The 14,490-nt window shown below is 44.1% G+C and overlaps 1 protein-coding gene across 2 annotated transcripts in view; it reads right to left on the reverse strand.

The window, feature by feature from the left end:
* PHLPP2 (PH domain and leucine rich repeat protein phosphatase 2) overlaps positions 1-3,281 on the reverse strand; it is a 106,386-nt gene extending 103,105 nt beyond the window's left edge. Inside the window, exon 1 of one of the 2 annotated variants that reach the window (XM_085845182.1) lies at positions 2,513-3,281. In XM_085845182.1, the coding sequence (XP_085701308.1) occupies positions 2,513-3,047 (535 nt within the window). In that variant the 5' untranslated portion in view covers positions 3,048-3,281. The remainder of the gene's footprint in view (positions 1-2,512) is intronic. The other variant, XM_085845181.1, reaches the window with a different exon arrangement.
* Between the last annotated feature and the right edge of the window lie 11,209 nt (positions 3,282-14,490).

Consider the following 14,490-nt stretch of genomic DNA (forward strand, 5'->3'; position numbering starts at 1 on the left):
TATATAGCACGATATCTCAAAAATTATGGATGGATTTGGTGGAGGGGTTGGGTATGCGACAGGGATGAATGGATTCGAAATTGGTGAAAGTCCGGATGTGAGAATTTTTTAAACTAGTGCCTGGCCGTACGTGCAAAAATAAAAAATAAAAATAAAAACTTTCAAACCGAGTGGCAGAAACAACAACCACACAGGCCGTTCATTCGCTCTCGGATGCCCGTACGTGCGTGGCCGTACGTGCAAAAAAAACCAAAAACTTTCAAACAACCACACAGGCCGTTCCTTCACTCTCGCATGCCCGTACATGCGTGGCCGTACGTGCAACAAAAAACAAACTTTCAAACAACTACACAGGCCGTTCCTTCGCTCTCGTAAACGAAGACTGGATTGGGGCATTGTGTTTATCTATAAATGCGCATAAGTAACGTAAGAAATTATTACAATACAGTAAGTCATCACTATCCGGAAGTCCGTACATTGTAACCCGTAATGGGGAACGCGGCTGAGGATCTCTTCCCCAACGGCAACGCCTATGCAGTAACGTGTCCTGTCATTGGTAACTAAATGGCACCCTTTCCCCATCGGCCACGCCTACGCAGCAACGTGTTCTGTCATTGGTTTGGTAAATAAATGGCCATAACTTGGGAACCACTTGTCCGATTAATATCAAACCTTGAAAAGGCACATACTTAGGTCCCCAGCAATATACCTGGCAAGTTTCAATTAGATTGGATCAGTGGTTGGCAAGAAACAGCGGTCTCGCATGCGCGCACGCACGCACGCACGCACACCTGGAATTATACATCGATGATTCTTCACCATCGAATGATCGGGCCGAAACTATATTTAGCACAATATCTCAAAAAGTTGTGGACGGGTTATGACAAAGCTTGGTGTAAAAGTTGGGTGGGTGACAAGAACAAGCCGATCCGATTTTGGTTCAGGTCCGGATTCAGATCCCATCAGTGAGGTGCACAACGTAAACTGTTCAGGCTGGCGGAGGTATACGCTCTACCGAATGCCGTTATAGTTTTTGTTTTTTTTTTCAACAAAAACTATACATACAAAGGAATATTTAAAAGATGCAAGGGTTGTCTTTTCCAACGAATGAACACAGAAAGACATCTGCAGGATTTCAAGAATAATTTCGGGGCGATGGAGAAGAATGGAGCACGTCCAACGCCAAGGAAACCTGATCAAGTTCCAAACTGCAACCAAGCAGCACCATGAAGGACACCTGGGAGCATCAATGGGCACAATATCCTTTAGCATTATGTTTAAAAGAACAATTACACAACAAAGGGGAATCAAAGCAAAGTAGATCAGGATAGTTTGCTTGGAACAGCCAGGGAGGGCTTATCTGTACTCCAACATTCATTACACCCTCCTACACTTATTTTGGAGAGAATCTATCTATAATTGCAGCAATCTGTGTGTGTGTGTGTGTGTGTGTGTGTGTGTGTGTGTGTGTGTGTGTGTGTGTGTGTGTGTGTGTGTGTGTGTGTGTGTGTGTGTGTGTGTGTGTGTGTCCGCTGTTTCTCGACAACCACTGGTCCGATCTAATTGAAACTTGCCAGGTATATTGCTGGGGACCTGAGGATGTGCCTTTTCAAGGTTTGATATTAATCGGACAAGTGCTTCCCAAGTTATGGCAATTTATTTACCAACCAATGACAATACATGTTGCTGCGTGGGCATGGCCGATGGGGGAAGGTAACCTCAGCCGCGTTCCCCATTACGGGTTACAACGTACGGACTTCCGGAGAGTGATGACTTCGTGTATTCTAATAATTTCTCGATTTCTTGTGCGCATTTATAGATAAACACAATGCCCCAAGTTATGATAGTTTTCATATTAGACGGTGCATAAATTTCGGTAACATCAGTGAGCTGGTATGCTCCGAAGCAGGAAGTATTTTTTTTCTCTCTTCTCCTCTCTGTGTTTTTCCTTGCGATGACATTGCGAAAAGGCAAAATACGTTGGCGCTAATTGAATAATTGGCCATTAAAACTAAATTGCGAATAATCGTGACTGCGATATGCGAACTTCCGGGCCACGCACGTACGGGCACGCGAGAGCGATGGAACGGCCTGTGTGGTTGTTGTTTCTTGGTCTCGGTTTGAATTTTTTTTTAACGGGCACGTACTGGTATATAATATATAATACAAACAAACATGACCATTATCAGTGCAAAAGGTTAAAGTACTAATTTAAATTACAGACATGCTGTAATCTCTTAAAAGTAATTTAAAGTCCCTCCCCCCCACTCTCAAAAATGCGTACGGAATAAATAGATGATGCAACAGCAAAAAAAGGACACAAACAAACATTCAGGATAACGAGTCCGTTGAAGCATTATTATTATTATTATTATTATTTTGTTTTTAACTCTTCCGTGTTGAAGTCACAACGAACTTACACGCAGGAACAAGCAACGGCACATGGGTGGACGGGTGTCCGTTGACGGGGATACGCAGGCGCGGGTCGGTGAGAGCGCGTCAAGTGACAAACCTGTATAAAAGCGGATAAGACAACCGAGGTCCACGGCGGCCCCCTCCTCCTGCACCCGTCGGGGATCCCGGTAGCCGAGCTGCTGCAGGAACCCGCGCTGTACCTCGAGAGCGGTGTCCGCGTCCCGCAGGGTCCTGGTCACGGCGAGCCCGGCATAGCGAACGTACACAGCACCGGGAGGACGAGCGGCTGCTTCGGGGGCCTCATCGGTTCCGTGCAACCATGGCCCCAAGTAGGAGCCGTCGGGCCGGAACAGATGTAGGCAAGCTCGCGTCGGCTCAGCCCGTAGCCAGGCCCAGAGACGGGCGGGTAGGCGGGCAACACGGCCCGGTCTGCGCCCGTCGTCCGCGTTTACCTTGCAGGGCCCGCGACGCCGAGCCTCGGGCCTGCGCGGGATAATCGACACGATCCGATGTGCTGTGGCTGAGGCACGCGTCCGAGTCTGGTCATCTTGTCCTCGTCCTGTGACTGATGATGCCGCCGCCGCTGCTGATCGGCAGTCTATTTCCATGTCTCTCTCAGTTTCCGCCTCCATACGCCCTCCTCACAGAAGCAGTTTTCACAAAATGAAAATACAAAAGGTTGGGGAAGACGGGGAGGAAAAAAATAATAATAATAAAAAAACCAGCGTGGGGAAAAATAAACAAACAATTAATAGGTGCGATACCCCGGGGGGGAAAAAAAAATCCCCCCCCCCCTGGACCAAGAACTGATGGCGTTCTCTCAAACGGCCCGGCCTTCTCTCATCTCGAGATCCGATATTGGCTGTGCTGGCGCGCGCAGTGACGTCCCTTGTACGTCATGTCATACGTCATACATCTTCTTCTTCCTCGTATTCTTCTTCTTCTTCAGAAACTTCATGTGTTTTGAAAACGGCGGTACAAGGTCAGGAAGCAGACGTCGACGTCCATTTCACGAAACATTGCGCACACCAACGCCTTGCTGTCCCTTCTAGTCAAATTTTATTGGATAGTTTCGCTTTCTCGGATATTAAATCAAATTGAGACCATTTTCCTCATTTGTCAATGTAAATGAGCCTTTTTTTAACGTCGTGTAATGAAATTAACACGTCTCTTTAAACCGGGCTAAAAAATTCTGAATCGAAAATATTGACACACGAGCTTTTTTCCATATATGGAAGAGTGACAGACACACACACACACACACAAGCACGCACACACACACACACACACACACACACACACACACACACACACACACACACACACACACACACACACACACACACACCCATACACACACCCACCCACCCATACACACACACACACACACACACACACACACCCATACACACACTCACACACACACACACACCCATACCCACACACACACCCATACACACACACATACCCAGACACACACACAAACACACACACACACACACACACACACAAAAACACACACACATACCCAGACACACACACAGACACACACAGACACAACCACACACGCACACCCAAACACACATGCACACCCAAACACACACACACAAACAGACACACACACAAACACAAACAGACACACACACAAACACACACACACACAAACACAGACACAAAAACACACACACACAAACACACACAGACACACACAGACACACACAAACACAGACACAAATACACACACAAACAGACAGACACACACACAAACAGACACACACACACACAAACACAGACACTCACAGACACACAAACACACACAACACAGACACACACAAACACAAACAAACACACACACACACACAGACACACACACAAACACACACACACACCCAAACACACACGCACACAAACAAAGACACACACAAACAGACACAAACACACACAAACAGACACACAGACACACACACACAAACACAGACACAAAAACAAACACACACAAACACACAGACACAGACACAGACACACACACACACACACACAAGCAGACACACACAGACGCACACACACAAACACAGACACAGACACACACACACAGACACACACAAGCACAGACACAAACAGACACACACAAACACACACACACAGACACACACAAGCACACACACACACACAGACACACACAGACAAACACAAGCACACACACGTACACACACACACGTACACACAGACACACACACACAAACACACACACACACAAACACAAGCACACACACACAAACACACACACACATACACACAGACACACACACACACAAACACACACACACAAACACACACACACAAACACACACACACACACACAAACACTTGTAGATTTGTTCAAGCTCTGTCAAGTTGGATGGTGAGCATCAGTGAACAGCAATCTTCAAGCCTTTCCACAGATTTTCATTGGAATTCAAGTCTGGGCTTGGGCTGGGCCACTCAAGGACTTTCACATTCTTCTTCTGAAGCCATTCCAGTGTTGCTTTGGATTTATGTTTGGGGTCATTGTCCTGTTAGAACATAAATCTTTGCCGTCGTCCAATGTATTTTACACTCTGAAGCAGGTTCTCAAGGATTTGGCTGTATTTGGCTCCATTCATTGTTCCCTCCATCCTTACAAGTCTTTCAGTTCCTGCCGATGAAGAGCATCTCCGTAGCATGATACCGCCGCCACCACATGCTTCACGGGACTCGGGATGCTGTTGGAATAGATAATGAGTTGTGCTCGGTTTCCACCAGATGTAGCACTTTGCATTCCGGTCAAAGAGTTCAATTTTCGTCTCATCAGACCACAGAATATTTTGCTTCATGCTCCCAGAGTCCTTCACATGCCTTTTTGCAAACTCCAGGTGTGCTGTCATGTGCCTTTTTCTCAGGCATTGTTTCTGTCTGGCCACTCTCCCATAAATCCTTGATTTGTGAAGTCCTGCAGAGACTGTTGTCCTTCTGGCAGGTTCTCCCATCTCAGCCAAGGAACTCTGTAGTTCTGTCAGAGTGGTCATGGGTTCTTGGTTTCCTCCCTGAACAAGGTCCTTCTTGCCCGGTTGCTCAGTTTTGTTGGACGACCAGCTCTAATAAGAGTCTGGGTAGTTCCATATTCGTTCTATTTCCTAATGATGGAGCTCACTGTGCTCTTGGGAGCTTTCAACACACTAGAAATCGTTTTAAACCTTTCCCCAGATTTATGCCTCCTCAAAATTATATCTCGGAGTTCTACGGACAGTTCCTTGGACTTCATGGTAGAGTTTCTGCTCTGACGTGCCCTCTCAACCGTGGGATCTTATATAGAAAGGTGTGTTTCATTCTAAATCATGTCCAATCAATTGAATTGGCCACAGTTGGACTCCAATCAAGTTGTAGAGATATCTCAAGGATGATCAAAGGAAATTGGATGCACCTGAGCTCAATTTAGAGTGTCATGGCGAAGGTGTTGAACACTTATCGACTCAGGACATTTCAGCTCTCAATTTTTAATTAAATTTGTAAAAATTTCTAAAAACATGATTTCACTTTGTTATTATGGGGTATTTTGTGGAGATCGGTGACTAAAGAAATTACATTTAATCAAATTTAAATTCAGGCTGCAACAACAAAATATGACAAAAGTCGAGGGGTGTGAATCCTTTCTGAAGGCACTGCAGGCGTCGACCCGTTGGTCAGTGGAAGCGTCGCCTCTGGAGCTGTGTCAAGAAAATCTGGCTTCAAGCGATCTAAGTAGACCATCTCACAACCACCGTTAATAGAGTATGAATGTCTTCTCAGAGGATTGTAGAACTTTGTGTGGTCCATCATATGGTTGCTGCAAGGGTTTCTGGACAGCGTCACAATCCTGGAATGGCCTTTGTGTCCAGATTCTTGAATAAGAGTGCTCCAAGCAGTTCAACCAACACTTGCAGAGGTCTTAAATAACTTTTTCATTATTTAAGGCACTCAAAAGTGCGTTCGTAAAAGACCGTGACACGTACCGCCAGACCGAGGAAGAGTGTACTCGCCCTCTGCAGCGGAGATGACACAACACATAGCTTAAGTATGCATGAGGCAAGACATGAATGTATATGCATGAGGCAAGACATCTATAGAACATAATATACATTTTACAGTCAAACTTGGTTACATCACACTCCTCACCTGGTTTTTATACAAACCACTACAGCAATTGATTGAGCAAACAGAATTACCTGAGCACGAGAACAGGGTTGGCCACTTTGGCTCGAAACAATGTCAAATTGTTGTTGAACATTATCATAAATGTTGAACATTTGTCAAGAATGAGATAAACCGACGACATAGTGCATTATCTACAGTCATTAAATCCATGGATCAGAGACTATGGCTAACGACATGGACGTAGTGGAAAATAACATGAGGATATGAAATTCACAATCAATAGAAACACAATTCACAATCAAAAGAAGTCACTCTTCCCCTGCTGGTATAAGCGGTATGACCTCAGTTATGGGTCGCAGGTGGATATGGGGTTTTGCCATCCTTCACGGTGTGGATTTGTACTTTTCAAACCTGACTGTCTGCACTGGCCAATGTCTCAACCACACGTCCACAGGGCCAGTCATTCCTGTGAGCATCCAATTTCAGCAGAACAATACCACTGACACAAAGGTTGTGTTTGACTTGCCACCGCGTACAAGGCTGCCAGGTCAGGAGATATTCTTTGCACCATCGTGACCAGAAAATATTCGCTAAATGCTGTACACATCACCATTAATAGCCGAAGATGTCTGCAGGACAACTGAAATCACCTGGTGGTACACAAAGAGGCGTTGTCTTCGTGGTAAGTAGTGCCGCTGGTGTCAAGATTTCTGGCACGTCTGGATCTGTAGACAACGGTACAAGTGGACGAGCATTAATTATAGTGCATACCTCTTTCAGGAATGTCGTAATGATCTTGTGGGTGAGAGAAACTTTTCTCTCCAAGAGAATCGCATCTAGGATTCTATGACAGACACTGATCATTCGTTCCCACACTCCAACCATATGTGACGTGTGGGAGGAAGAGGGAGGTGGTGGTTGAACTTCAACTCAACTTTGTTGTCCATCAAGTATCTATCAATAAGCCTTTTGGCCATTTCCTTCAGGGCATCATTAAGCACATTTTGATCCCCGACGACGACTGCTTCCACAGTCTGAATGTAAGGTCTAAACAGGCCCATGGATAGCCAGGAAGAGGCACAATGCATTGATAAATGATGATGCAGTCATCTCCCCAATGACTTCTACAGTCTGTGCACTCCTCTTATTGATATACAGGTAAATAATACGACCCAGCATTTTCCAGAGGAGACGCTGCCCCTGGTACGAGAGGTGAGAACCTTCCAAGGTTCAAAAACATCAAGGCTAACATTGAGTATAGGGAGTAGAAGGTCGGCCATTTTCTGGCCATTTCCTTCGAAGTTTGTGTACACATTTCCTTCGAAGTTTGTGACATGTGACACACTTCTTCAGTATACCATCAATGAGATGCTGGCTGCCAACAATCCGATATCCACCGGAGCGAATAGTGCCACTTGTGAAGCGTCTACCACCTTCATCAGGATAATCACATACGAGGGTCGTAACATGATGCTGTTTAGGTAGCAAGACTGGATGTCACTCATTGTCACTTAGATCTGCTTGGTCGAGTCTACCACCGACTCTCAGAATTCGAAGGCAGGGTTCAATTTGTGCAGGGTGCTGGACTTGTCCACTTGCGAGGTTGTGAATTTCCGAGGCATCAAACCAACAATTTAACGTTGCCAATTTTGATTGTTGTAGCCTCCTCTATCAGATACACTGGAAGTTGTCGGTGGTCATGTCGACCGCTGTGATTGTCTGGCTGCCTCTTTAGCTTGAACAAGCATATGAAGTGGACCAATAAGGCAACACCTTTGATCACAGACTTCCACTTCGAGAAACGTGTGAAACGTGTTGCCAATGAACGTTCATGCTTGGTAGCTGATACGGCTAAGGAACGAAGCTCTGGATCATTAACCAACTCTACAGCAGGGAAAGTTGGATTAATGGGTAGTTCGGAATGCCAGAGAAATCTTGGCCCAGACAGCCATAATGACTCCATCAGATCATCGGCTTTTACGGACTGAGTGGCCAGGTCTGTCTGGTTAATGTTGGTTGCCACGTAGTTCCATTGAGAAGGTGATGTACTTTTATGGATCCTTTTAACATGGTTGGCCATAAACACAGAGAACCACTGAGACTCGTTGTTTATATATCCGAGCACCATGCGACTGTCCGTGTTGAAAGTAACCAAGTTAAGTTTTATGTCGAGCTCATCAGTGATAATGTCGACAGTTGTCCCATTGTTTCTTGAAATGTTCGGGGAGTGGTTCATCCCATCCAAATGCAGCTCCGACATTGTTGGGTAAGGTCATCTGATGCGGCAACATCTTTCCTGCAACGACGACAGGTGCTGAGAAACCGAAGGGGTCGGAAATGCTGTTGATGGTAGAAAGAACTACACGCTTCGTGAAGACCTTGTGCATGTGAAATAGTGCATGTGAAATGTGCATGTGGAATAGTGAAAATGATGGTATCAGTTTCTAAATCCTATGACACCCCAAGTGACTGCTGAACAGGTAGCAGGTCGGCAGCAAGGTCAAGGTCATGTAAATCCTTCAAATGCTCGCTGACTGGAAAATGAGCTATCACTTACTATGCTGTTGGAAGCGATTTTGTGCAGACATAAATTCACAGAAAATGTCCACTTTGGTGCACCTTCATACAAAAATTTGGAAATGTCCACTTTGAGGTCATTGTTTTTAAACTAAAGAAATTGCAGAAAGTCTCGGTGATCCTCACGCACACAGAAACAATGAAGCATTTGCTCTACGTCGACAATGATGGCGATGGGTTCCTGTCTGAAGCATACTATCTGATGACTATATGTCTGAAGCATACCAAGGAGACCATTGATGAGGTCTGAACCAGGACGTAGTACCTTGTTTAGCGAGACATCACGATAGGTAGCACTGCTGTCAAACACCACACGAATATTGTCGTGAAGGTGGCTGGGGTTCGAATCCCACAACCCATATCCGTGGTAGCCAGGCGGTTAACACCGACCAACCTCCAGGGACGGTTGAGCGGTCCTTATTTCTAGGAGGTGGACATGCTCATTGACATGGATTCCTCTTTTAACTAGAGGGGGAGCACTCGGGAGAGTGCAAAACCTCTGCCGCCAATACTGCTGGGTCACTCAAGTGAACCTTATATCTTATTCATTAAATATGATGTCAACAGTGCTGCAGAGTTATAGTTATTTTGTCCAACATTTTTTTTTGGGGGGAGGGGGGTTGGAAATCACTTAAAACATGTAGAAATGCAAAAAAAAAAATTTTTTTCTCAAACAATTTTTTTTGGAGGGGAAACAATTTTTTTTTGGGGGGGGGGGTTGGAAATCACTTAAAACATGTAAAAATGCAAAAAAAAAATTTTTTTTCTCTAACAATTTTTTTTGGAGGGGAAACAATTTTTTTGGGGGGGGGGTTGGAAATCACTTAAAACATGTAGAAATGCAAAAAAATTATTTTTTTGGGGGTTGGATATCACTTAAAACATGTAGAAATGCAAAAAAAAATTTCTCTATTTTTTGGGGGGGGGTAACAATTTTTTTTTGGGGGGGGAGGTTGGAAATCACTTAAAACATGTAGAAATGCAAAAAATATATTTTTTTCTTTTTTTGGGGGGGGGAAACAATTTTTGGGGGGGTTGGAAATCACTTAAAACATGTAGAAATGCAAAAAAATTATTTTTTTGGGGGGGGTTGGATATCACTTAAAACATGTAGAAATGCAAAAAAAAATTTCTCTATTTTTTGGGGGGGGTAACAATTTTTTTTGGGGGGGGAGGTTGGAAATCACTTAAAACATGTAGAAATGCAAAAAAAAAAAATCTTTTGGGGGGGTAACAATTTTGGGGGGGGTTGGAAATCACTGAAAACATGTAGAAATGCTAAAAAAATATTCTCTTTTTTGGGGGGGGGGGGATAACAATTTGGGGCGGGGGGTGGAAATCACTTAAAACATGTAGAAATGCAAAAAAAAATAATTTTTTCAAAATTATTTTGGGGGGGGGGGTTGGAAATCACTTAAAACATGTTGGAATGCAAAAAAAAAAATTCTCTTTTTTTGGGGGGAGGGGTAACAATTTTTTTTGGGGGGGTTGGAGATCACTTTAAATATGGAGAAATGCAAAAAAATATTTTTTCTCTATTTTTTTGGGGGTGGGGGGTTGGAAATCACTTAAAACATGTAGAAATGCAAAATAAATAATTATTTTTTCTCTAACAATTTTTTGGGGGGGGGGGACCAAGTCCAAAATTTAATGGCATGATCCTTGTACCATACCTACCCCCCCCCCCCAACCACCAAGTTTCGTCGAAATCCGTCGAGGAGTTTTTCCGTAATACTGTTCACAAACAAACAAACAAACAAACAAACAGATAGGGATGAAAACAGTAACCTCCATCCATCTTCAAAGATGACGGAGGTTAATAAAACACAAATACCCACAAGGACAACGACGAAGATCATAAGGACAACAATGCAAAAATTTAATTAACAACTCCTACGATCGAGGCCTCACACACACAGACGCAAACACAGACAAGGGGTAACAACTAAAATAAACCCCCTCTTCCAAAGCACTGCTACTCAGCCTGGCCCTCGTTGATTTGGCACAGAAGCTTGCAAGGGGTCGATTGTCTGGAAGTTTTACATCATCTCTGAAAGGTAACAAAGCCACCCAATTGCCATTGTCGTTCCTGATGAATCCGTCCAACATAATCGTAAGAAAACGGTTGTGAGTTCGCTGAAGCCAGTGAAGGCCGAGAAGACCACCATTTTGTTCATTGAAGTGGGACACGGGGGCCAGGAATAGTCACCACCATCGAGCGAACCGGTGGTCCCACCTGCGTATTGCGGCCAGTGGGCCTTTTTGTTCATTCAGGCCACATGGGCCAAGAAGACTCACTGGTTGTTGAGCGGCCATGCGAGCCTTGCGTGAAAGTAGTGTGGGTCCTTCAGGCTGAAGAGTCCAAGGAGGCTGATGGGGAGAGTACAAAAACTCTGGATTCTGAAAGAGCACAAAGGAGTGCCCACCTGGTGAAGTCACTCTCTTCCGTATATGTACATGTGTACAGAATGTGTTTCAACTGCAAAGTACAAGTTGTGTTTATGACTGGATGTATAGCTGTAGTTATGATGTCTGGCATTGGCTTAATGGTTCCAGTGGTTGGCTTGGGATCCTGTGCAGTTGAATTAATACTAGGTGGGGTTGACTCTGCCTGTCATCCCTCTGAGATCAGCAAAATGAGTGCCAGCTTGCTGATATCTTGTGTGGGAGTGGTGTCCGTCCAGGATTGGGCCCAAGAGCCAAGGAAACTGCTTAGGCAGCACCAATGCACTACACAGAGTATGGTCCTGATGGATGGATGTAGTTATGCAACAAATTGCTTTTTAAAAATTTTTCATATAGCATTAGACGACCCATGAACCCGTTGGGTTCCCATTGTGACAGTGGTTGATGAAAAAAATCATTTCAAGAAAAAAAAAGATAGCTCCAGCAAACTATACCGCCGAGGTTGTTTGCATGGATCAAATACTCCCGAAGAGTACTTGACCGAATCTGGAATTGATTTTTTAATAATTTTTTTTCATTGCCCAATTTAAACAAAACTTGATATTGCACACCGCAGGAGAATGGTGAGTAAGGTGGTCCTAAAATTTTTGCACTGTCGTGTACCGTTTTGGCTGTATTTTGGGAACATACATACATACAAGATGAGAGTTTTAGTAATATATATATAGATAGGAATGTGATGGTAAACTATAACAGGGTCAGAATAAGGGAAGTTAGTTGTATGTAGTTAATTGGGACTGAAAGCCTTGAAGAAATGGAGAGGAATGGCAGAGAATGGAAACAGCCTTAGGAGAGGTTGAATGGAGAGGTGGGGGTAGTGTTATGGTTGTGAGCCCCAGTAAGGCCAAAGCAGATTAACAGAGATTAAACATCGTTTTGCCTTAAGATTCTGTTTCGCAATTATGATATATCGTATTCACATGGATGGATATGCGTTGCGAATGTGAATTAGCTTAAGTCCATGTTCCTTTATTTTCTACATTCTGGACTCTAACCATTTCCCGCTAGCAACACACACACACACACACACACACACACACACACACACACACACACACACACACACACACACACACACACACACACACACACACACACACACACACACACACACACACACACACACACACACACACACACACACACTCTTCACTTTAGTGGACAATTTTACACAATCGGCTTGAGGGGGAGGTTTATGAGGAACCTCACGGTCAACCTCTGCCAAAAGGAAGGAATCCATCAAAAGTGACAAGTGAGTGCCAAGTTTTCACCCCTCTCCCCTTCTCAAAAAACCCCACACAAAGGCCCCCTTCACCAATTGGACTCCGTTGCTGGACAAAGGGATGAGGTCCTGCCAATCACCAACAGGAGGAGTCCCCTGCACCAATGGGGGTCTTAAAACCTTGGAACAAAATGGGTGAGGGAGTGGAGGAGAAAAAATGCGAGAGACAGAGAAGGAAAGGACAAATTTTGGGAGATTCTGATAGATAAGCGATTCTGCACTCCTTCACTCACTCACTTGCTCGTTCTGATCTCACTTCAGACATTTCTTTGCAAACCTCTTTCTAACTTTCCTTTCCAACTTTTTTGTCAACACTTTCCGACTTTTTTTCTGGACTTCACGCTTTTTCTTCACTTTCCGACGTCCCTTACACTTTTGCTGACTTTTCGACTCCCTCTTTTCTTATTCTTAGCAGCTTTTTCACCTCACACACTGACACCCACATCAAGCCCAGCGCATCTTTGCCACATCCCGGCGGTTGCCACGCCGCCCGGGCACAGCAGAGCTGCCAGCCTCACCTTGCATCATTGGCTGTTATCCCCGCTCGAGCTGTGTACTCCATCACATTCAGGCAAAGATCATCGGGTGCCCCAGATGACCAGGGTGCGAACCAAGCAGAGGGAGAAACCCAGGAGAAAGCTTGCAGGAGGCGAGCCATAACCACCAAACCATTGGGAGGCCACAATCCAGCTGGGTTGTGGAAAGTGTGTCAGGGCACATAGATGACCCATCATTACTTTCCTTCTCACCACTCTAACTTCTCACCCCTCTTCCCTCACTCTCTCATTTATTCAGGGGTCTTGTGCCTTTATGTAGAGTGATAAGTTGTTGATTTAAGGCATTTGATGGCAGGATTGTTAGATAGGGGACAAGGGGAAATGTACAGTAGCCTCCAAAAGTATTCACCCCAATTCGCCTCCAAAGTTTTCATATTTTGAATCCACATGAGCTTATTTCATGATGCTTTCAAATCAAACTTAATACATAGAGTCTACACAAACTACTCCAAAGCGATAAAGCTAAAAAAATGCAGATCAATTGTGAATAATTTAGATTAGCAGAGAAAATCAGATGATTCTGTTACATACAGTAGAATCTGGACAATAAGCAGATGCGCCTATTTTTAGATTTAGTGGAGCGTATATGCGCTTGCATTCAAAAGAGCCATGACATATGCGCTGATTTTCTATATGCGATTATATTAAAAAAGCCATGACATATGCACTGATTTCCATATGCACTTATATTCAAAAAGCCATGACATATGCGTTGATTTTCCAAATGCACTTATATTCAAAAAGCCATGACATGTGCGCTGATTTTCCATATGCTCTTATATTCAAAAAGCCATGACATATGAACTGATTTTCCATATGCACTTATATTCAAAAAGCCATGACATGTGCGCTGATTTTCCATATGCACTTATATTCAAAAAGCCATGACCTGATTTTCCATATGCTCTGATATACAAAAAGCCATGACATATGCACTTACTTTCCATATGCGATTATATTTTAAAAAGCCATGACATATGCGCTGATTTTCCATATGCTCTGATATACAAAAAGCCATGACATATGCGCTGATTTTCCATATGC

This window comes from Eptatretus burgeri, chromosome 11 (genome assembly GCF_056783735.1).
Source record: "Eptatretus burgeri isolate ZD-2024b chromosome 11, Ebu_testis_v1, whole genome shotgun sequence".
In the NCBI taxonomy this organism is placed as follows: Eukaryota; Metazoa; Chordata; class Myxini; order Myxiniformes; family Myxinidae; genus Eptatretus; species Eptatretus burgeri.